The 23,306-nt window shown below is 50.9% G+C and overlaps 1 protein-coding gene and 1 pseudogene across 1 annotated transcript; both read right to left on the minus strand.

The window, feature by feature from the left end:
- Positions 1-571: 571 nt before the first annotated feature.
- Positions 572-1,217, minus strand: LOC131923671 (small ribosomal subunit protein eS25-like; annotated as a pseudogene).
- A 5,749-nt stretch (positions 1,218-6,966) lies between these two features.
- Positions 6,967-22,825, minus strand: Stk11ip (serine/threonine kinase 11 interacting protein). Its single transcript, XM_059278346.1, has 24 exons — positions 22,524-22,825; positions 19,740-19,945; positions 19,472-19,546; positions 19,110-19,205; positions 18,458-18,565; positions 18,282-18,353; positions 17,099-17,225; positions 16,601-16,704; positions 16,417-16,512; positions 16,217-16,258; positions 15,898-16,044; positions 15,609-15,693; positions 14,557-14,913; positions 14,199-14,404; positions 13,835-13,951; positions 13,541-13,703; positions 11,172-11,402; positions 10,955-11,058; positions 10,054-10,151; positions 9,782-9,960; positions 9,475-9,556; positions 9,217-9,287; positions 8,483-8,730; positions 6,967-7,813 (listed from the first exon to the last, which is right to left on the minus strand). Exons 1-24 carry the CDS (start codon positions 22,582-22,584, stop codon positions 7,664-7,666), a joined length of 3,225 nt encoding a protein of 1,074 aa, XP_059134329.1. The 5' UTR covers positions 22,585-22,825; the 3' UTR covers positions 6,967-7,663.
- Between the last annotated feature and the right edge of the window lie 481 nt (positions 22,826-23,306).

Here is a 23,306-nt window from a genome sequence, read left to right on the forward strand (position 1 = left end):
AGGTTGTGGCCCTCAGTGCTCCCTCTTTTCTTGTGAAGAGTGCTATGCTTCATCATCCCCATCCTTTATCTTTAGAATTTTTTTTATTATACTATATTTATTTAGGATGGGGGAACAGGACACAGTGCTTGGGTAGTAGTCAGAAGGCAACCTGTGGGAGTTGGTTCTCTTCCTCCACTGTGTGGGTCCCAGAAATTAAACTCAGATTGTCAGGCTCAGTGACAAGCACCTTTACCTGCTGAGTCATCTTACCAGCCCCTATCCTTTACTCTTTAAAAAAAATGATTTAGATTTTTTTCAAGTGTGCATATGAGTGTTTTCCTTATATGTACGTATGAATATCATGTGCATGCCTTTGGAGGTCAGAAGAGAGCATTGGATCACCTGGAACTGGAATTATGGATGGCTATGAGCCTGTGGATGCTGGGAACTGAACTCAGGTCATCTTCAAGAGCAACAAGTGCCGCTAACTGCCGGGCCATCTCTCCAACTCCCCTCTACACACATACACCCTTCACTTTTTTTTTTAATAAAGTTTTATTTTTCTAAATGTACAGTTGGTTGAACCTGTTCATGCATCTTCAGCAGCTGGGGCATCTCCACCCTTAGTGTATCTGGTGTAAATTACTTGGACTCTGAGCTTGACACATCCTTTACTAAGTAGCTCCAGGAGGGCTGCCCTGGCCAGAGAACCACAAATCTCCATCTCTTGGAGACTACTGCTGGAGTGATAAGCTTATAGATGGGAACTTCCTTATAGTTTCTCAAACATAGCTTTATCAAACAGGGCTAGGATACTGAGCTTGTTGTGAACTTCACCTTTGGACCTCTTCTTTTTGGCTTGACCTTCAGACTTGCTTACTGGACCGTTGTCTTTCTTGGCCAACTTTCCGGCATCTTTCTTCTTGTCACCTGACCTTGGGTAGTATGGTGAAGCTCAGAGAGTGTCAGCAACCATAGCCTTTACTTTTTCTTTTTTTTTTTTTTTGGTTTTTCGAGACAGGGTTTCTCTGTGTAGCTTTGCGCCTTTCCTGGAACTCACTTGGTAGCCCAGGCTGGCCTCGAACTCACAGAGATCTGCCTGGCTCTGCCTCCCGAGTGCTGGGATTAAAGGCGTGCGCCACCACCGCCCGGCCATAGCCTTTACTCTTAAAGATAACAGCCAAGATAACTCTTTGCTCTGGAATTTAAGTGGTACTTTCCAACTTATAAGGCATTGTGATATTCTTATAGTCCCTCACAGCAACCCTCAACTTGATAGGTAAAATAAAATAAAAAGGCTCATGAAGTATAAACAGCTTGCTCAAGATTCAAGACCCATAGGCAACATAGCCAAAGGAGCCCCAGAGCTTTGGCTCTGTATCTAACATTTACCCCTAAATATCACAGTATGCCACCACTCCCCACACCTTGTCTCAATGCCTTTATGCAACTGCTAAAACTTCCAAGCCATGTGCAAAACTGAAATACATCACTCACTCCCCAGGTGTATTTTTCGAGACTATCTTTGCTATTAAAGGCTACAGAGGTGAGAAGTTAAGAATGAGATCCCTGGAGGCTATAGGGCCTGAAATCATGAACCAGCTTGGCCACTGGAAACTGCTTGAGCAAGTTATTTATCACTGTTCCTGGCACTGCATTTCTCTAGCCGTGACAATGAGGTTGTTGAGAGGAAAAAAGTGAGTTTGTCAGTGACTTGGCACGAAGTGGAGCTCAGGAAACATTAGCCAGTCCAGTGCTGCTGTGAACCTAAGACATGCAAGTCTTCAGAGGCCTCAGATAAGCATGTGAAAGGATAGTGTTTACATGCATGAAATAAATGCACATTAGCTTGTGTTAACATACAAGAACTGTATATTTAGGGCCACAATAAATTTTCAAACCATATAAACCCCATAAAGGCAGGGAGACACAGATGGCTTTGACCTCCTATCAGGTAGATCCTGACACTCTTTGGCCAATAAAGCAACCTCTTTTTTTTTTTTTTTTTTTTTTTTTTTTAATTTCCTAGGGGTTTGAACCCAGAGCCTCACACATGCAAGAATAGTACTCTGTAAACACACACACAGAGGCCTCCTGGTGAGAACTTACTCAGGGTCGGAGAATCTGAGCTTGCTTTACCCAGCAGGGCTGCATACTGGGATGATTTGACCATGGGTGTAGTTACCAGGTGTTTTGAAGGTACAGTGTACCTTTTGTTCTGAAGCTTGGCAGTACAGTGTGCTTTGATCTTGCAAGGGAGAGGTCTTTTGCCTCTCCCCTTGACATTGTTATAAAAAGCCCTTTTGAATAAACGAAGGGGCTGTTGGGTATTGACCCAGGCCCTCCTGAAGCTATACTGTGCCTCTGTCTTTCTCCTCGTCATCTAGGTCTATGTTTCTATCTGATGTTTTCTTATCCCTCTCTCCTCCACCTAAGAACCCTTCTAAAGGTGGGCGCTGGACTCCCACAGCACTCTACCATTGAATTGTATCCCAACCTAAATAAACCAATTCTTTGCATTGCTACTTCTAAATCTATACAGTGAGTATGGTTTCATTGAGCCCAGATTGTCACTTAGACTCTTACCAGAATTATCTCCCTGCTCCCCAGAGTGTAGCACTCAGGCCCAGTGGCTACGGAGTGGGTTCATGATCTTACAGGTAAGCTGGCATTGAGTAAGAGTTCAGGCTCTGAAGTTAGAGATGTTGTAATTTAATACCATTTCAACATTTAACACTTGGCACAGAACGGGTGTTCAGTAACTGTCACCCTTAGTTACTAGTTTTGTTACTCTGCAGTGGTTTATCTCATAATCCACATGTACCTGGCCTCAGCTTTGACAGGAATCCAATGTCTGGACACTACCACTGTGTCCCTGAGGGTCATCTTTCCCAGCAGAACTCACCTTCCAGACCAGCCTTCCTGACATGTTTATGTTAGGATGGCATTCTGAGAGATGAATCCTGTGCTGTCCTGCTCCTCGGTCATCCTGCTTGGGTTGTGTTTTGAGGAAACAGATGGCAGAGAAGGCAGAGACAAGCCACCAGCCTTTCCACCCTTGGGTTCCCCCAGCGCCACAGCCAAGGGTGTTTACAAAGGGTGCAGCTATGTTTTTGTTTGTTTGTTTTTGTTTTTTGAGACAGGGTTTCTATGTGTAGTTTTGGTGCCTGTTCTGGATCTTGCTCTGTAGACCAGGCTGGCCTCGAACTCACAGAGATCCATCTGCCTCTGCCTCCCGAGTGCTGGGATTAAAGGTGTGCACCACCGCCGCCTGGCAGGGTGTTTATAAAGGAAGAGAAAGAGGTGGGCTAGCAAAAGAGAAAGAGATCTTGGCCAGAAGCTGGGGAAGCTGAGAGGAGACCTTTGCCCTCTCCAGCCAGCGAATCAAAAGGAGGCTCCCCAAGGCATGAAGGGAAAAGAGTCAAGTCAGGGAGCCCTGCCAAACCCATAGGACAGGAGCCAAGTTCAGACCACACAGTCTCCCTATGCTCAATGCCACGTGTTGTGTATACATTTGGCTACAGTCAACAATCAAACACTGCTTTTTATTATGAAGCATCCACAGCAAGTACCATGAAGGAAAAGCCCAATAACACAGGAGATTCAAGTCGCAGGACTAGGGCCACCCTCTGTAAGGTGACAATTAAGCAATGACCTGAAGGATATGCCACCAGGGAACATGAAAAGATTGGAGCCTGAGCAGGATGGGCATTTCATAAGGCCTAAGAGGAAATACGGTTTAAGGAAGACAGCACAGATCCTGTCTGTAGGTAGAGGGTCCAAGCGAGACCACTTTAGTAACCTATCTCTTTTTCCTGACCTGTAAAATGTTGATCTTCCCCAGGGCAGTCAGAATAATATCAAAAGAATAATGAGTGCACAGACCAGCACAAAGCAGGTCCTTAAACACAGTCATTGTGTGATTCCTGTTGGCTCAGGCCTATCATCCCAGTACTCAGAAGGCTGAGACAGGAGGCGCCTCTCAAGTTCATGACCAGCTAGAGTTGCATAACCAGGCGCTGAGAGAGAAGCATATCTGATTTCTTCCTGCATCCCTCCCCCGCACAGACCCAGGCACCTCTGAAGTGTTCAGTAAATATCTGTGGAGTTGAGAGCGAGTGCACCAGTAATTATAGTAACTAATAAACTAGAGAATGTTTTTTGTGGAGGCCAGAGAAGTTAGCAAGTCCAAAACGATCAAATGACAAAAGGACAAGCCAAGAAAAAAACAAACAAACCATGCCCTGACTCATGCTCTCTCCACAAGTGTCTGAGTTTCCTCCAAGGCACGCTGGGGAAATGTCCACTCGTAAACACACGGGCAGTAAGATTCAAGCATCTACTCTTCCAATCATAAAGAACATTCCTAGGCTCCTGGGGTTTGTGGAGTATTATTTTAACTGGGCAAAGATGTGTTATATTTGTTTATGCTGCAGAATATTACTTTAACTGTGTTACATTTGTGTCTGCTGACTTTGTTAACGATGTAAAGACATGTTGTTGCATTTGTTTAATGATGTTAAAGATTTGTTGCTGTTTTACCTTGCCTGCCTAAGGCACCCTGATTGGTCTAATAAAAAACTGAACAGCCAATAGCTAGGCAGAAGAGGGAAAGGCGGGGCTGGCGGGCAGAAAGATTAAGTAGAAGGAAAAATCTAGGCTCAAAGAACGAGAGAAGAGGAAGAGAAGAGAGAATGAGGGAGAAAGAGAGGAAGAAGCCTGGGGCCAGCCAGGCAGTTGCCAGCCAGCAGACACAGAGTAGGACATACAGAAAGAAAGGGAAAAAGCCCCAGGGCAAAACGCAGATGAAAAGAAACAGGTTACGTTATAAGAGCTAGCAAGAAACGAGCCTAAGCTAGGCCGAGCATTCATAACTAATAAGAAGTCTCTGTGTCATGATTTGGGAGCTGGTTGGGGGCCCAAAAGAAAAAGTCTGCTACACTTGGGTGACAAGCAGCAGGTAGGTTTTACAGCCAGCATTTATTTAATGCACTACAGTTTGTACAGTACTTCCAAGTCCACTCTATGTCTCTGTGAAGTCGGTAGGCTATTGGTTAGTCTCAGTTCTACACTGCAGATGAACAGGCAAGGGGAAGTTATGCGCCCACAGCTAAGCAGTGAATCATACAACTAAGGTATAGTCCTAAATCCTGTGTCTTTTCTACACCACAACCATACCACACTGACCCTTGTAGATGGGTGTGAATACCGCATGCGCTCAGGTAGGTAAAGCATCACACACAGAACTGTGACTCAAGTTCCAGCTGCAGCTAAGCCACGAGAGCAGTCCTGCCAAGCTAAGACCCCCTCCTACAGAGATGGTTCTTTAGCCGGCCAGCTTCCCTTGGCCAGTCCTACGAAACATTTATACCACTCAGCTTGTCCATTAACCCCGTAAGGCCTCAAATAAAATTTAAATATAACTTTTGGGTCTATAATAATTTGAAGGACTTAAATTTTCTTTTTTAAAAAGTTGAACACTTGCCGGGCCGTGGTAGCACACACCTTTAATCTCAGCACTAGGGAGGCAGATGCAGGTGGATCTCTGAGTTTGAGGCTAGCCTGGTCTACAATGCAAGTTCCAAGACAGCCAGGGCTACACAGAGAAACCTTGTCGCAAAAATAAAAAAAATATAAATAAAAAAAAGAAAGAGATAGTAGGCCATTCTCCCCCTCTGTACTCGTTTTCTAGAAGATGCATGCAGCACAGTGGTGTGGTTGTTTCAGAATCTTGTCCACTGCTTTTCAGGAGCCACCAGGCCTCTGCTGAGTGTTCTTCATGGCAGCCTAAGGCCAGACTGAGGCCAGCCAATCGATAAGCACTGCTGGCCAGGCAGGGGTGGGGGTGGGGAGAGCAGACTGAATGGACCAATTGATCTCTGGGGACAGCCCAGGGCACCTGTGCCTACAGTCTGCAGCGAAGTAATCACCCCTACTCAGGGCATAGAGGCTCTGGGGAGGAGACACGGCTTCCTGGGGAGGCACAAAGCTAAATAGTAATGGCTTCAGGTCTGATAATCTGTCTTCTGAGTCACAAAAGCAAGAGCACCTTTTTCCCAAGGCTGCCATCATTGTTAAAGATGTTCCCAGAAACCAGAAGCACAAAGAATCGGAAGAGGTTTCTCTGACCTCCCAGGCTCACACTTCTTTGCACATCAGCCTAAATACTTGGAGATTCTTCTGTCCCCTCTGCACTGTGACCCCTGTTTCTGGAAACACACTTGCTTAGAGACCTATGCAAAAATACAGCTTTGGGCCGGAGGCTGGGCAGGCCTTCCTCAGGTTCCTGCTTCCAGACAGCACAAAGTCATGGATGGAAAAGTGCCATGCGCACCACTGAAAAAGTAGACTAATATTTTTGGGAAGTTTTAATTTACTTCAATTAAGAATTCAGGGCAGCTCTGAGCAAATCCGAAGTAGGTGAGATGACTTTGTGCGGCTCTGGTCAGACAGAGCAGGCCTGTCTGGTCCTCTGCAGGTGTTACCAGAGGACAGCTATTCCAGAAGCACCTCTCACTGGCCAGTCCCAAGACTCAGCATTCCCCCTCACCCTCCCACCAGATCAGACAGGGCACTGCCTGGGAGAAATTATCCCTAAGAATCAGTCTCTTGGTTGAGTGGCTGAACTAACTACTCCTTTTTAGGGGAATGTGTACACAGGCATGTCCACGCATTGACATTTCTGACAGGTGCAGTGTGTGGCTCTGTCGGTGACTTGGATCTAGGGGAATGTGTACACAGGCATGTCCACGCATTGACATTTCTGAACAGGTGCAGTGTGTGGCTCTGTTGGTGACTTAGATCTAGGGGAATGTGTACACAGGCATGTCCACGCGCTGACATTTCTGTACAGGTGCAGTGCGTGGCTCTGTCGGTGACTTGTCTCTAGGGGAATGTGTACACAGGCATGTCCACGCGCTGACATTTCTGTACAGGTGCAGTGCGTGGCTCTGTAGGTGAGTAGGTGAGTTAGAGAGTCAGCAGTCTTCTTATGGCAGGTCTTTATTTAAAATGTAAACTCTGGGGAGCAGGGAAGTTCACAATTTTCCCACAACTGGCGGCTCACACCATTAATCCCAGCACTTGGAAGGCAGAGGCAGGCAGATTCTGAGTCCAGGCCAGCCTGGGCTACAAAGCAAGTTCCAGGCCAGCCAAGGTTACACAGCGAGACTTTGTCTCAAAAAGAACAACAAAAGTCTTAAGAGGCCCCACTCTGTAACTGGCAGTGATCCCATGCAAGGCCATATGACGGGTCACAACCTGCTTGAGGACTGGGCACATCCGGGTCTGCAGTCCTACTTTGCCAGAGCAGGACTGGAGACAGGTTTCATAGTGCAAACAAGGTCGCTTCCAGGAAGAGACTAGGGGGTGGCAGGTTACAGGAGACATTTCTATGCACCACCCATGACACCTGGCCTGGAAACAACTTTACTGATACCTGAGAGAAAGTGCTGGAGAAATGTTTTCACTGACCACTGAGCCTGCTCTACTAGGCAGACCACCCGAGGGCCAGATCATTTCTCTTGTCCTTATTCTTAAGCTGTGGGTCATCTGGGGCCTCACGACCCAGTGGCCGACCACTGGAGAGGTCTGCAGACAGGCAAGAAGACAGACCCAGAGATCAGGAGAAGGGGCTTCTGCAGTGCACCTCCTACGTCAGTCCCAGCTCACTGTAGACGTCTCATCGGTCAAGGTCCAGAGCCTCCTGGGTCACAGTCCGGAGCCCAATGGAGAACAACTCTTCCCAGGGCTCCCGGATCCAGGCCAAGAGGGCTGTCAGCTGCTCTCCACACACAACACGGAGTGCCCAGAAACTCTCCAGTCGAGACACCTGGTAGATCAAGCAGTTGGCAAGGGGAGACACAGGAGAAGACAAGGCAAGAGGCCTGGGGAAGTCCTGGAGAGGACTCGCCACCTTCCTTGGCTTTTAACGGCTCTTCCTTTCTTCCCCTCCCTCAGTCTTCGTGACTCTGCACTAAAGGGCTGACTCTAAGCCTTGAAGACGGTCTAGTCAGCACTGACTACAGCCTCTGGAGGGCTGCTGTTCATAGGCCCACCTCTAATCTTCCACGCTCTCGAGTCAATTCCAAGAACTGTGGAGGTTCAGTTCCTGCCTCTAACCCTTGTGACCTGTGCCCGTTTGTCACGTCTACGAGTCTTAGTTACATCATCTACTGCAGGGACAATAATGGCGCCTCCTCCTCATGCTGGAGTTGTGAAGGTCAAACAGTTGGCATACAGTGGGCAGGCTGATCACACCAACTCACACCAGCTAGGTATTTCAGTCCAGGGCTCCCAGGCCAGGACATTCTCACTGCTGACTGCAGCTTCCTACACATGAGACTTACCCAAACCCAGGTCTTCACATCTGGACTCTGCACCCATTGTATGCCTGCCCCTCTCTCAGCACCATCCAGAACTGATACCCATTCTTCCTAGACGTATTTCCACACTGTACACACACACACACACACACATACACACACGCGCGCGTACCTACCTCGTCATAGAAGATCAGCCGCAAGTCCAAAGGGCTTGTGCGATACAGCTGCACAGAGCTCAGACTGCTGAGCGGCTGCTGCTCCCTGACCTGCATCGAAGGGCCTGGCTCCAGAGGAGGGGCCTGCTCAGAGGCTTCCCCAGACACCACTGGAAGGGGGGATTCCGCCTGGGACCATGCAAGGTCTTCATCTAATAGGTATAGTGTGGACAGTGTCAGCAACAGGGACACAGGGCAGGTAGAGGAGCCTGCAGAGAGAGAGAGGCAAGATGACGGCTAGAGTGAAAGGCTATGACAGGCCTGGATCCCCTGGACTCGTGTCCCAGCGCTGCCCTGGAGAAGAGGTAGGAGCACAGTAAAGAGGAGGCCACACATCAGCACTATGCTTCCACGAACTCCAGGGACCCCCGACCATCCAAAGCCCTGAAGGCCTGTGCTGAGGGAGCCACCACACCAGTCAACCCAATCTAGGGCCCACAGCCTCTTGACAGGAGGAGTGGTACACAGCCAGCCAATCTACCACTTCAGGAAGGCTGGATGCCAAGCTAAGGTCTCTGGACAGCGAAGCTCTAGGACCTCCTGACCCCACATGGAGAAGGGGTATGCCTGCAAAGGCGAGGAGCCCAAATTCCAGACACTGGAATCACTCCACGGGCACTATAAAGGCAACAGGGGACAAGACAGGGACAATTGGGGTACAGAAACCAGGGAAGCATCTGCAGCGTTGACCTTACCTTCAGCCAGGAAGGCCCGAAGGTAGAAAAACTGGGGAGCCTCTGCGGAAGTATCTTGTCCCAGCAATGGCCTGTGGAGACCACAACAGACACAGGAAGAGGCTCAGCCAGGGTAGGACAGGCTTCAGGGAATGGGAGTAGGTGGGTAGACGTGGGCATGAGTAGGTGGGTAGGCGTGGGCATGAGCATGGGGCTGTGTCTGGAGTCTGCCAAGAGAAGGCGTGGATCCCACCGACCCCTAACCTCCTGCTGACTCACCAGAGCCGGTGCTGCGGGGTCACCTCCTCCTCTGTGGCACTGACGCAGTTCCTCTGGGTGCGAGGCAAAGACTGCAAGACACCTGGATGGGGCCAGCCAGAGACAGAAACCCTCAGAGGCTCTGCAGTCCTCTATCTCAACCTCCTGACTCTGGCTAGTCTCTGTAATGTGGGACCTCGGAAACGTCTACTGTGGGGGCTGAGGGAGCAGCGAGTTCCATGACCTCAGTCGACCGGTGAGCATCCAACTAAGGAACAGGCCCTGAAAGCTTGCCCTCCAAGTCCATCCCTCCCAGCCTCTCCCTCACCAGTGAGCTCCTCAAGGAAGGCACGGCAATGCCTGGCATCTCGGGGCAGCAATACACAGCTGCCTGTCCCAGCTGCCCACTCTAGCCGAAGGCTCTGGCCTGCGAGGCCAAGCTCCATGCCACTCAGCTCCTGCAGAGGAATGGCCAGGGTGGGCTGGAGCCAGCTAGCAGGAGGCCCGCTGTGGAGAGAGCAGGAGGACCAAGATTAAGAGGAGGGCAGGGTGGGATTGGCAGGGGTTGATGCCGCCCCAGCCACACACCTGGTAACTCACCAAATGGCCCCTGTCACCTTCAACAGGTAAAGCCTGTGGTCAGACACAACCACAAGGCACAGAAACTCCCCTGTGTGGCCTGCTAACACCACTGGCACCTAAGGGGAAGGGAAAACTGATGAGAAACCAGGAAACACAAGCAAGGAGACAGGTGCCAGACCGAAAGCCGAGCTGTATCCCGCCCACTGTTACTATTGTGATCGACAGCCTCTCATCACTCTATTTTTGACCCCGTTGTCTGCCCTCCCACCAGCCCGGGATCTCAACAGGCCGCCCAGTGTCCTCGAGATGTTTCCAACCTATTCCCCACACTCAGCCGAGACTATCTGAAGTAACAAACTTGACCATCAATCCCCTGCTTCAAATCCTCTGGGTAGTCCCTGGATCCTACCCAAACTCCCTGGCAGACACAGCGGGTTGCTCCTGAATAGCTTACCCCTGCCTCCTAGACTTCCCGGAGGACACCTGCCTCTAACCCTAGTCACTGGCTGGCCTGACTTTCCCACGAGCCACTTTCTCTTGGGCCTCCCCCAGAGCATGGATCCGCTCAGACTGGATTAGATGCCCCTCCAGGACCTTTCCCTGACTGCAGCAGCCTCACACTGCCTAATCCTGACTCTCTGAGACTGCAACAAGACTGCAGATGGACACGAGGGAGTGAGAGCATATATCTGTACTGACAAGAGGACCCATTACCAAGTGCCAGGTGCTGTGCTGAGCGACAAACGTCAGCTCTCAGCCTCCGCTCTGCGTCAAGGAGCTTTATCCCTACCTGGATGGGGACAACTGAGCCTCAAGTATGAAGGAACATTCCCGGAGTCTAACAGCAAGTATCTGCTGCACCCTAAACCCAAGCCCTCGATTCGACGCCCGTGGCCATGGGTCAGGGGGTGGCACAGACCTTGATACAGAATTGGAACTCCTCCTCAGAGTCACTGAACACCTCGACATCCAGGAAGAGCCTGAGTCGGTGGTCCACAGAGCGAAGACCAGCGCGTTCAGGAGCTACGAGCAATCAACAGGCCGTCAGCCTGGCTCTGAGGCCACAGCTCCAACTTACCTTCCCCCATGCCCATCCCTCCCCCAAACACACCTCCACCTTGTTTCACCATACTCACTTGGGCTGAGGCTCCAGCTGCTACAGCCATGGGCTATGGATGTCTGAGGTGGGGTGCCATCAGACCCGCTGGGATGGCCGCTGTGGTTAGCAAGGTCACAGACAGGGTCAGGGAACCCAGAGGGAGCTGGTCGTTTGTCTCCCTGGGTCTGCTCTTTATCGGGGATTTCCCCAGACATGGCCAAGAGAACCACATGGTCACTCCCACAGTTTGGACATACAACAGGAGATTCTGCAGGGAGGAACAGAGACCCTGTGAGCCTCCCAAGGGCACACCCCACCATGTCGACCGCCCCACCACCATCCCGGTAAGGGCTAAGCTAGCCCATGGCCAACAGCCTCCTAAAAATACATCCCACCTTCTAGTTTCCAGGTCCTGCTCTGGCCCCCTCCCACAGCCTTGGGTTAATCAAGCACTGCAGTCCTTCACTAGCAACACCTGAAAAACCAAAATCAGGAGCTAGGAAGATGATTCAAACACAGTACCTCCATGCAGGCACGAGGATCTGAGTTCAGATCCCCAGTCCCCAGGTAAAAGCACTGTGGTGCCGTGTACTCGGGGGAGAGACAGGCCAATCCCTGGAGCTCACTTGGCAGGCAGTCTAGTCAAATTGATGAGCTCCAGGTTCAGCGAGAGATTGACTATCCCAAGAAATAAGGTAGAGCATGACTGAGGAAGACTCCCAAGGTCAATCTCTGACCTCCACATGCACACACATACTTGTGCACACAGCTATATGAACACATACATACAACATGCACACACACACATACAATAATTATAATGATAACAACAAAGACAAAAACAACAGATTGGGGAAGACAAAGGGGTCCCTCATGCCAGTTGAGTCTAAATCCCAGATTCATTAACTAATAGATGGATAATCGTGGACCAGTCATCTGCGATCTCAGCCTGACTACTACTATCTATAAGATGAGAATGAAAATCATGTCTGCCTCAAGAGTTGGCAGGATGGGTGAGTGGATGCAGGTAAAGAGTGAAGGATGTGGGTGAACAATGAGGAGAGAGATGCTGAGTGACTACAACATTCTAGGCATGGGCTAGCCCCCACATCAATATTATCCTGGGGCAGCCCCACCAAAACTTTCCCTACCCATTTTGCAAATAAGAAAGAAAAAAATTAAACAACTTACACACCCTGTCCACACCTATATGGCTGGAGGTAATAACAGAAGCCACCATATATGAAGGAGCTTTGTTTTATGCCAGGGGCCATGCTCCGTGCTTTATTGTCACATTTAAATCTCACAAGAAAGCTGGGCAAGGGAGCACACACATGTAATTCCAGGATTTAAGAGACTGAGGCAGGGGGACTATCACAAATTCAAGGCCAGCTTCAGCTACATAGGCCTAGCTATATGAGACATGGTCTGAAAACATCAAAAACTTTAAAAGAGAGATTCCACCACAGGAGGGCTGCAGAAGCCACAGTAGCTATGGAGGACAGCCAGGATCCAGAAAGGGCTGTGATATTCCACTGCACATCTGTAGCTCGGCCTGCTGAGCCTGCTAGGGCAGGCTCACAACAGGCAATGGCACAGGAGCATTTTTCTGGGAAAAAATAACTTAGTCCTGTTATGTCTGCTGCCAAGAAGCATGCCTGATCAAAACTGCATTCCCATAGCTGTTATCTAGCGTTCCTCCTCCTTCTTCAAAGCTCTTACTGTTTGACTGGCCTACAGTGGAGCAATCCCCAAGATCAGAATATAAAGAGATGCAGCACAAGGTGCTGCATCCTCTCCAGCAGCTTTCCAGGTCAGTCACGGAAGGACAACTTATGCCAACCCCTAAAGCTGCTCACTTAACAGCCACTGCACTGAGGACTCACGGGAGCCTGGCACTGCACTGAGGACTCACGGGAGCCTGGCACTGGGCAGAAGGCTCACGGGAGCCTGGCACTGCACTGAGGACTCACAGGAGCCTGGCACTGGGCAGAAGGCTCACGGGAGCCTGGCACTGCACTGAGGACTCACGGGAGCCTGGCACTGCACTGAGAACTCACGGGAGCCTGGCACTGCACTGAGGGCTCACAGGAGCCTGGCACTGCACTGAGGACTCACGGGAGCCTGGCACTGGGCAGAGGGCTCATCAGGCTTCATGCCACTCCTGAAATGTTACCCCCAAACAACCAAAAGCCGTCAAGTTATGAAAAAATAATGAGTATGGCTAGGCACACTCACAAGACAGCACTCCCGACTCTGACAGGACCGTTTCTGATCTTTAACGCAGCAGGCGGGCAGTTGCCCCCACTCCCCTAAGGCCCTCTTCCCTGGGGTTCCCTTTGCACAGCCCTCTCAGAGACACCTTCCCTGCTATGTGGGTAGGGGGATCAAGGGCACAGCTGGTACCTGGATTTTGAAACAGAGGCTTCCAGCCTTCCTCACTCTCCAGTCCCAACCTGGGCTCCTCTGGCTTGAACTCACAGCTGCAACGCAGACACTGGAATCTGGCCCCCCCAGGCTGCTGCTCTTTCTTCACACTGGTGAATGGGGCCAGCACAGCAAGCAGCTCCTGCAAGGGGGTGGGTCAGAAGGCAGCCAGCTGTGAGCAGGCGGACTCCAGGTGGAATTGCCCGGCAGACCCCAACCCTCCAGCCTGGACCTGCTCCCCACCCCCACCCCCCACCCTCCGGATCTCATCACCTGGATGGCCTCGTGGGCCTCTGGCTCCAGCACTGCATAGCGACGCAACTGCCGATCAGGACAAATGTAGGCAAAGTGCAGAACAAGAACCGGAGCTCCAGGGGGTGGACCTGAGCCCTGTGCAGGAACAAAGACAACTCAGCAGTTCAGAGCTCAGAGAGCATGGAGGAAAACAGGGGACATCAAGCCCTTACATCCTATCCATTCCTTAGCCCACCCTCCCAAGCCACACACAACAGCCCTTCACACACCCAGAGCACTTCTTGGCTCCAAGTACTCAGAGAGAAGTGGAAAACACCCAGCCCAGTGCCTGGCACACAAGAGCCCACAGACTATCAAAGATGACGTGGACCCCACAACACACCTCAGGCGCCTGTTCTCTTGGCATCTCGGGCTCCGGCTCCAGCTCCGCTGCCACCAGGCTCTGCAGCTCCAGCCGCTCCAGAGTCCGAGCTGCTCGCAGCTCCACCTCAGATAGGTGGGCAGAAGTGACTCGGAGAAAGCACTCCTTGCCCTGCACACCCTCCAGCCCCTGCAGGGGACACACCAGCATGGGGCGACAGAGCTCTGCTGCAGAGAGGCCAAGAGAGAACCGGAGTGACAAAGGGTCCAGATCTTCTGCTCTCCCATGGGAGGCCTTCTACCCAGCCTGGCCTCTCCAGTCCTTCTGACATCTCAATACCACTTGTCTCCATATCCCCAATGGTCTCAGGGCCCCTCACCTTCCACTTCCTTCTGCTCCTGCTCCTCTTCCTCCTCCAGGTCCTCTCTCGACCCCTCTTCTTTATCTCTTTCTTCCCTCTCTTCTTCGAGGGGCTCTGGCTCCACCCTGCCCTCCTCTGACACCTTCTGTGGTGATTCCTCAGTGTCTTCCGCTCCCCCTGTGGCTGGAGGGCTGCATGCAGTCTCCAGGCCCTGGGCATCCACAAGAGGGCTGCTAAGGGCGGGAGTCTTGGTGGCGGCCAGAGGGGGGCTCCCTGCGGTCTCCAGGTGGCTCCTGTACTGCAGCCAGTCACAGCCAAACCGCTCCCGGAAGCTGTTCAGCAGCTCCAGTTCCCGGTGCTGTTGCACAAACCATTCTGGGATGGAGAAGGACGTAGAGCTGAGGCCCTCCCCGGACGCTAGGTGACCCCAGCCTCTTTCTACGGCCATTCCTCAACAGGCCACCCCTCCACAGTACGTCCTCAGGTGTGCCCTAAGGAACGCTGTGATGATAAGCAATCCAGAAGCACACACACCAAACAAAACTTGTGGAGGTTCACAAAACATGGCCACACATCCAAGACCCTGAGATGCCCTGGAGGAAAAAGCCTGCTCCACTTTGTTTCACCGTATATATATTTCCCAAATGGTTCTGGCCATGACATCTCTTTATTCTACAGTCTTTAGCACCCTCTGAAATCTGTGTTCCTTAGGAGAATGCTGCCTGGAAGCAGGCCCTTCTCTCTTTTTTTTTTTGGTTTTTCGAAACAGGGTTTCTCTGTGTAGCTTTGCGCCTTTCCTGGAACTCGCTTTGGAGACCAGGCTGGCCTCAAACTCACAGAGTTCCGCCTGCCTCTGCCTCCCGAGTGCTGGGATTAAAGGCGTGCGCCACCACCACCCGGCACAGGTCCTTCTCTTTGGCTTAAACTAAAAAGATAGCGGGCTGAGGGGCCCTCCACAATAACCCATACCACCCCAAAATCAAGTTTCTCCTATGACACCTACAAGGCAACATCCAGATTAGAGAGAGTTGGAGGGAGGGGAAGGGAGTGAGCAGGGAGGGTCCACTTACCAGCTGGGGAGGGATCAAGCGTTCGGAGGTCCGGGTCTGTGTCACTGGGTTCAGAGATGCTAGCCCGCCTCACACGGACTCGGCTCTAGTTTGGACAGACAAATGGGGTTCAATGAAAGCCAGAGCCTTTAGCCTGGCCATCCATGGCCATTACCTAAACTATAAGAAAGTGCCAAGTACTAACAAGGACAAGGCCTTTCAAGTACTGCTGCTAGCCTACCAAGTACCCACAACGCCAGTAAAGAGACCACCCAAGCCCAGGCACAAACCAGCAGGAGACGCCACTTACCTTAACCTTACGAAGAGGGGCCTGGGCCACAACGTCCCCCGAGGAGAGGCTATCACTCAGCTCAGGGCCACCTGAGGTCTCAGTGGTACTCCCCACTGGCACGGACGGAGGTTGAGCCACGGAACCAAGCCCTGAAGATTCTGAAGCCTGGCGTGTGACAAGAGGAAGGAGGTCGGAACCAAGGGAGCACCTCGGCCTGCCTGAACTAACTCTACTTTCCACTGACCGGGAAAACCTTTCCTACCCTGTCTCCCGGGCTACTGCCCTCCCTCCGTGCCATCCCGTGAGTCCTCCCTCACCCCACCCCCACCAGACTAACCTGAAGATCCTCCAGTGACAAAGCCTCGCCATCCAGCAAGAACTGTGTGAGAGAAAGCAGACAGCATTGCCTGAGACAGAGCCCGGCCAGCGACTCCTCCAGGTATCAACAGCACCACAGGGTGACTAGGTCTTTGCCTCTCACTCAGGGATGGCAAGGGGGTAGAGTCGAAGAAAGACAGACACCAGGTAACCACTCACGCCATGAGCAGCATCTCTGGCCCGAGGTGACAGGTACTGAGCAGTGGCCGCACGGTGTGCCGGGTGGAACCACAAGGGGTTACCTTCCAGATAGAGCTGAAGGGCAGAAAAGGAGACTGAGTGAGCCAGAGATCCTCCCAGACCTGAAAGTGGCTCCCAGGCCCATAAGGCACGCAGGTCTCACCTTACGGAGCTCAGCCAGCAGCCACAGTGGTGACAGCTCCGTGTGTCCTTCTAGAAGGTTATAGGCCACATCGAGGTGCCGCAGGTTCCTCAGCTGCTCCAGGCCTAGGACAGAGGAGAGAAGGAAGAGGCCTTGTGGAGGCATGCTGGGGACAGAGGTAGGAGAAGGACAAACCTTTGCACCAAAGTCCTACCTCTAAGTCCTCAGGAGGCTCTAGACCAGCGGTTCTCAACCTGTAGGTCCTGACCCCTTTGGAGGTCACATATCAGATATTTCCATTATGATTCATAACAGTTACAAAATTACAGTTGTAAAGTAGCAATGAAATAATGTTATGGTTGGGGGTCACCGCAACATGAGGAACTGTGTTAAAGAGTCACCATGTTGGGAAGGTTGAGAACTCCTGCTCTAGATGTAGGTGGTCTATAAGCCAACCTGAGCCACACCCATCCAATTCCCTTCCAGACTGATCCCACCCTACACACACTTTCTGCTTACCCTGAAGGCTCCGAAGCTCATTGGCTCGCAGAATCAAAATCCCCAGGGCAGCCCCTGAAGGCCCGACTCTGGGCACCAAGTGCAGGTGGTTATAGGAGATGTCCAAATGGTACAGCTCGGATAAATCCTGGCAGTGGGTGAGGAGACAAAGGGTCTCAACCTGACGAAGCTCTAGGCAGGGTCATCTGCGCCATCTTCTCAAATCTACCTTGGCCTACAGAAACTGCAGACACAACACAAGCAATCTCCTCCACCCCGCACTGAAAGACCCGAACAAACACTAGCACGTTCCTAACAGTTCCAGGCTACACCCCGATGGGGACTCCAACCTACCAAGTTCCCACCTAGGAGAGGACAAGGCTCTGAGGCACACTCAGAGCAACCAAAGAGATCCTGTTTGTTTCAGCCACCACCTGAAGACAGGCCCAGTCAGTGCAGTCAGTGAGACAACCCGGATGCACTTCCTGTGGACCCACAGCCACTTCCCAACTTGTAAAACCCCAGTTCTTGGGTGTGCAGATGACCCCATGCCCTTCCCTACCCCTTCATTCTCCATTCAGTTCACTTTGAACCCTCTTCCCTATTTTGAGAGTTTATTTCTCATTGAAGTATGTCCTTACCACTTTAACAAGTACTCAGCATTATTACTATTACTATTATTACTACTATTATTATTATTGTTTTTCGAAACAGGTTTCTCTGTGTATCCCTGACTGTCCGGGAACTCACTCTGTAGACCAGGCTCACCTCAAACTCAGAGACCCGCCGGTCTCTGCCTCCCAAGTGCTGGGATTAAAGGCACGTGCCACCACCACCCAGCAGCCTTATTTATTTTTAATGGAGGACAGAGAGGACACAGGGAAAAGATTCGTCATTGTCATCAAATCTACCACTTCCGAGCCACACACTAGGCTAAGTAACATAGGGTACTCTTTACAAGAACTCCTGTGAGCTCCACTTTGCAGTGAACAAACCAAGAAGCTAATGATCTGCCCTAAGTCATCCAGGTAGCCCAAGCTGAGATCACAACGGCCTTGGATGCTAGAGGGGAGACCCACACACACAGTCCTGACTCTCAGGATGTGGCTCCACCTAGGGCCGAGAGCAATGTGGAGTAGGAGCTAATCTGAGAGTGAGTGAGCGCAGAGCCATCCAAGGCCCAAGCCCGTCAGCTCACACTCACCATCAGGAAGCCTTTGCAGTCCTCGATATGATTGTGGCTCAGGTTGAGGAAGCGAAGAGCTGACAGGAGACGCTGAAGGGACAGGAAAAAGAGGCATACAAAGGTTCTTCACCCAAGGATACCTGTCTGGAATGCCTCCCAAAGGACCATCCTTTCCCTGGGGGAGGGGCACTCACCAGGGAGCTGTCTAAGTTGGTGAGTGCATTGTAGCTGAAGTCCGCAGAAAGCAAAGAGAGCCAGGGAAGGGCAGAGCAGAGGTCGCCACCGCAGGCCGACAAGAGCTCCTGGGTAGGAGACAGGCACATCTGCTACTTCATTCTCAACCTCCTCCCCAAGCATGCTCTATCATCCAGTCCATCATTCATATACACCAGGGTCTACCTGGAGACTCAACCTCCTACCCAAGCATGCTCTATCATCCAGTCCATCATTCATATATACCAGGGTCTACCTGGAGACTCAACCTCCTCCCCATGCATGCTCTATCATCCAGTCCATCATTCACATATACCAGGGTCTACCTGGAGACTCAACCTCCTCCCCATGCATGCTCTATCATCCAGTCCATCATTCATATATACCAGGGTCTACCTGGAGATGCAGCTTTGAGAAAAGCTCAAGTCACTGTCCCTAAGGAGTAGACTATGGGGACCACAGGGAGACAGACACTAGACTATTTATACAGCTTGGTATGACTGTACATACAGACAGGTGTAGACTGCTGTGGGGTCACAAAGGACAGAGGGAGGGAGAAAACGGGAAACCACAAAGCTTGGTCTTCTGTATGTCGCAGGACAAGGCACCAGGCCCACCCTTCGCCCTCCTTACCTCTAGTGCCTGGATGCTCCTGCTACAAACCAGAGACTCTAGCTGTGAGTAGACGCTACGGAGGCCACGCAGGCTCTGGATGGGGACTCCTCGAAGCTGGTGCAAGAGAAGAAAGGGGAGGAGGTAAGCAAAGCTTCAAAGAAGACAAAGGCCTCGTCTCCACCTTTTCTGATGGGAAGGAGGGAAAAGACAGCAAAGCGCAGCTATGGTGTAGGGAAGTGTTAATGGAAAAGACATTACCGACGAGCCATGGCACATTCACACCCGACCTCCCACCAAAAGAGGCCACCTCTCCATCCTCACACCCAAGAGGCTGCTTTGCACTAGGTTCTGCCCACCTCTATGCTCCAATACTCCCTCACCTCCAGCTGCCGAAGGGACTTGAAGGGGAAAATCTTGATGGGCCCTGGAAGGCCAACACCAGGGATGTGTACCAGCTGCAAAAGGAACACTCAGGTTACCGAGGCATGGCAGTCTCCCTTCATCAGCACCATTTTCTCAACACCACCACCCATATCACTGACATCATCTGGATCTCAGCTTCACAGCCTTCTCACACTCTATTCATCCCCGGCCTCCATCATTCCCTAAGGCTCTCTGACTATCCTGTCCCCTTGCCCCTCTTAGGACCTTGAGTGAAAGCGTTTTCTGCAGCACGTCGAAGAGGAACTGAAGCTGGAGGATGATGGGTGAGTCGGCAGGATGGGAGGGAAGAGCCACAAAGCCCGTCTGGCCAGGGCCCCATGGCCCCAGGTACAGTTCAAACACTCTGTTCAGTTGCTGCAGTGTGCCTGTGACCAGGCTCAGTGTGCTACAGCCAGAGAGAACTGCGTCCCCTGTAGAAAGAAGGGCAGACAGGAAGGAGGAGAAAATGAAAGGTCTTTCCTTCTGGGACCCTGAAATATACCCACTCTCATCCGTATTGAAGATATTCCACTGCAAGATCAAGCTTTCTACCCCTTCCCAGCTCAGAAGTCTTCCATAGCTCCCCATCTTAAAAACAATCAGACCCCAGGCAGTGGGGGCCCACGCCTTTAATCTGAGCACTCAGGAAGCAGAGGCAGGTAGATCTTTGTGAGTTCGAGGCCAGCCTGGTCTACAGAGTGAGTTCCAGGACAGGCACCAAAACTACACGGAAAAAGCCTGTCTTGAAACCCGCCCCCCCCCCAAAAAAAAAAAAAAAACCAATCAGACAAAAACAAAAAAACAACCTAGGACACAAGAAACTGCTTCACTACAAGACTCCAAGGGACTCAAAAGAGCCTAGGCTACTTACAGTGTTGGAAATACAGCCCACTTGATCCACAGCTCTCTCATTTTGATACATCCCCTTTTACTGCCAAGCTGAAGATTAACCTCACCCAGACAGCCTTCTCAGTACTACCTCGGGGGGCTGGGGAGATGACCCAGTCAGTAAAGCATTTGCTGAGAAAGCATGGAAATCTGACTTTGATCCCCTCCATCCACCTGAGGGCACAAGGAATAGGAAGACCCCTAGCCAGCCTCCTTAATCAGCAAGCCCCAGGTCTCAGTGAGAAACCCTGTCGCAAAAAACAAGGTAGACAGCCCCTGAAGAATGACACCCCTGGCTGCCTTCTGGCCTTGACACAAGGGTGCCCCCCAAAATAAAAGTATTTAAAGATGCAACGCCACTGAGCTTCCACACTGCAATCAAATCACCCACTTTCACACAAAGGCTGACTGTATGTTGATCTTTCTTTCTTTTCCTGGTTTCAAGAATGACATGCACATTTATAGGAATTCTCAAACAACATTGAAATGCACGCCACTGTCCATCGCAGCACTGAATATTTCTATAAAGCTGCTCCACCTAGTGAGACTATTAGTCCTGTGAGGACATCTTTCGGGCACTTTCCCACTCATCACTCCATCTGGAGAGTACAGTTACAAGCTAGCTATGAAGAAGTGTTTTAAAATATATTCTGAAACCAGGCGTGGTGGTACACACCTATAATTCCAGAACTTGGGAGGCAAGGGCAGCTGTGAATTCCAGACCATTGCTACATAATGAGACCTTGTCTCCAAAACAAGAGAGAGAGAGAGAGAGAGAGAGAGAGAGAGAGAGAGAGAGAGAGAATACAAACCAAGAAGACAAAGAATATTGCAGAAGTCAGATGTAGTGTCACACATCTATAATTCCAGCTTTCCCCAATGTTTATATTTCTATAATTATAGTACAATTATCAAAACCAGAACATTGGTGCTGATGTAATATTCAGTTCTGTGCTGTTTGTGTATATGATGACAACCACCACCACAATCAAGACACAGAAAGTATTCCAGCCCCATAATAATTTTCATGCACTCTATGATTCCTAGCCCAGGAGCCATGTCAGATTTTTTCAGAATAATAGATCTTACAATCTTGCATAAAGATTTTCTATGAACGAGACACTGAACTGAGTATAGACAGAGACATGATTCAAGGAGTCCCTCAGAAGCATAGAAAAGGCACGGCATGGGAGTAATTATTGATATAAGCCAGAAAATTAAATTGTTATCAAGAGACTTCTCAGTCCCATCATGGGAGTGTAGCGATAGAGGGCACTGATGTTAACGAGGTAACACATGCCCAAATGACTCTGCTGCCTCACCTAAATCTCATCATTATTTCCCCCAAAGAACTATTAACCTCACCTTACAGACAGGAAAACTGAGGCTCCAAGAGGAATCTCTCCTTTTTGTGTGTGATACTAGGGGTTGAAGTCAAAGTTTTGTACATGCTAAGCACATGCTCTGCTACTGAACTATATCCCAGCCCTCAAAAAATGACCTTGACTGTGATCATCCAGATGATAACTAATACATCTCTGATATCAAGTCAAAGCCTGTTTCTACAACTGATGCCAACCATGTAACAACACTGTGAGCTTCACCATGCCCACCATGCCCGAGGGAAGCAATTATAGTAGCACTATCTCTTTTGAACATGTATTATGTATGACACACTGCACTAAATAAGCTAACTAAAATGCTGATGTCGTTAAGTACAATCACTATGATAACCTACCTGCGAAAAATACTGAGGCTCTGAAAACCTATCCAAGTCTGAAAGAGGGTTAGGACTAACCTATGTGGGTCTCACTCCACATTTTAGGTGTTTAAGATGCTATACTTGGTGGCTTTCTATACACGCGATTATGTTCTTGTCTCGAAGCGTTTAGTCCAGTAACGATCCCTTCCCTTTGCAGAGGTAAGTGGCTGAACTTTAGACCGTCAAAGACAGGACTGTAAGCAAGGCGTCACAAGGAACACACCCCAGAAAAAGAAAGTAATGAGAAGACTCTTAACACCTCGTGACCCCGCCGGCAGTGACTCAGTGACTCCGGCGTTTCTGGAAGGTATGGAACTCACCCACAACCTGCAAATCAGATAAGCCGGAAGTCCACTCACCCGAGTCCCGCAACAGCCCCGCGAGCCTCCACACTACTGAGTCCCGCGGCGCGGTCGTCATAGCCACAGGGACGCGGGGGGCGGAGCCTGGTAAAAGGGGAAGCGGAAGAGCCTCAGGTGGGCGGTGGCGACCAAAGCCCAGAGCTTTCGCGCAAATGGAGGCGTCGCGTAATGGAAAGGGCAAGGATCAGCTATAAGAGAACGTCCTCTCGGAGCCCCTCTCCAAGAGCACAGGGCCTCGGGAGCCCACAGACTCACGCAATCGGCACTCCAACCTTTGCTGCCAGACTCCTTAAGGACGGGAAGTCCCGCCCCGGAAGGCAGAAGGACTACCGGAAGCCCGCCTCCGTTACCGGAAGCCACGCCCTGGGCGGGCTGATGCGTCCGCCCGGACCTGAGGATACAGGACTGAACCCCCGAGCGGGGCCCCCGGCTCCAGCCTGGCTCTGGGCGGCTCCTCCGGCGGAGGGGGAAATCTGACTCCATGTTTGCAGACAGGGCGGGGAACCAAAGTTTGGAGAAATGGGATTTTTTTTTTTTTTAGTAGTAGGAAAAAAAACCTCATCCAAAACAAATACTGGTTTTCCAGTTAAACAGCCCTGTCCTCCTTGCGAAGTTCTTCAGTACCAGCCAGGAAGGGCTGAGGCCGGCCGGGATGCCCCCTTCTCGAATCCTCTTTGCTGTCGGAGTTCTCACTCTCCAGACTTAACCATTTTTCCTTAAGGTTTAGCACACTCTCAGATTAGCCCCTTGTCTGATCTCAGCGCTTCGGAGGCAGAGGCA

This window comes from Peromyscus eremicus, chromosome 13 (genome assembly GCF_949786415.1).
Source record: "Peromyscus eremicus chromosome 13, PerEre_H2_v1, whole genome shotgun sequence".
In the NCBI taxonomy this organism is placed as follows: Eukaryota; Metazoa; Chordata; class Mammalia; order Rodentia; family Cricetidae; genus Peromyscus; species Peromyscus eremicus.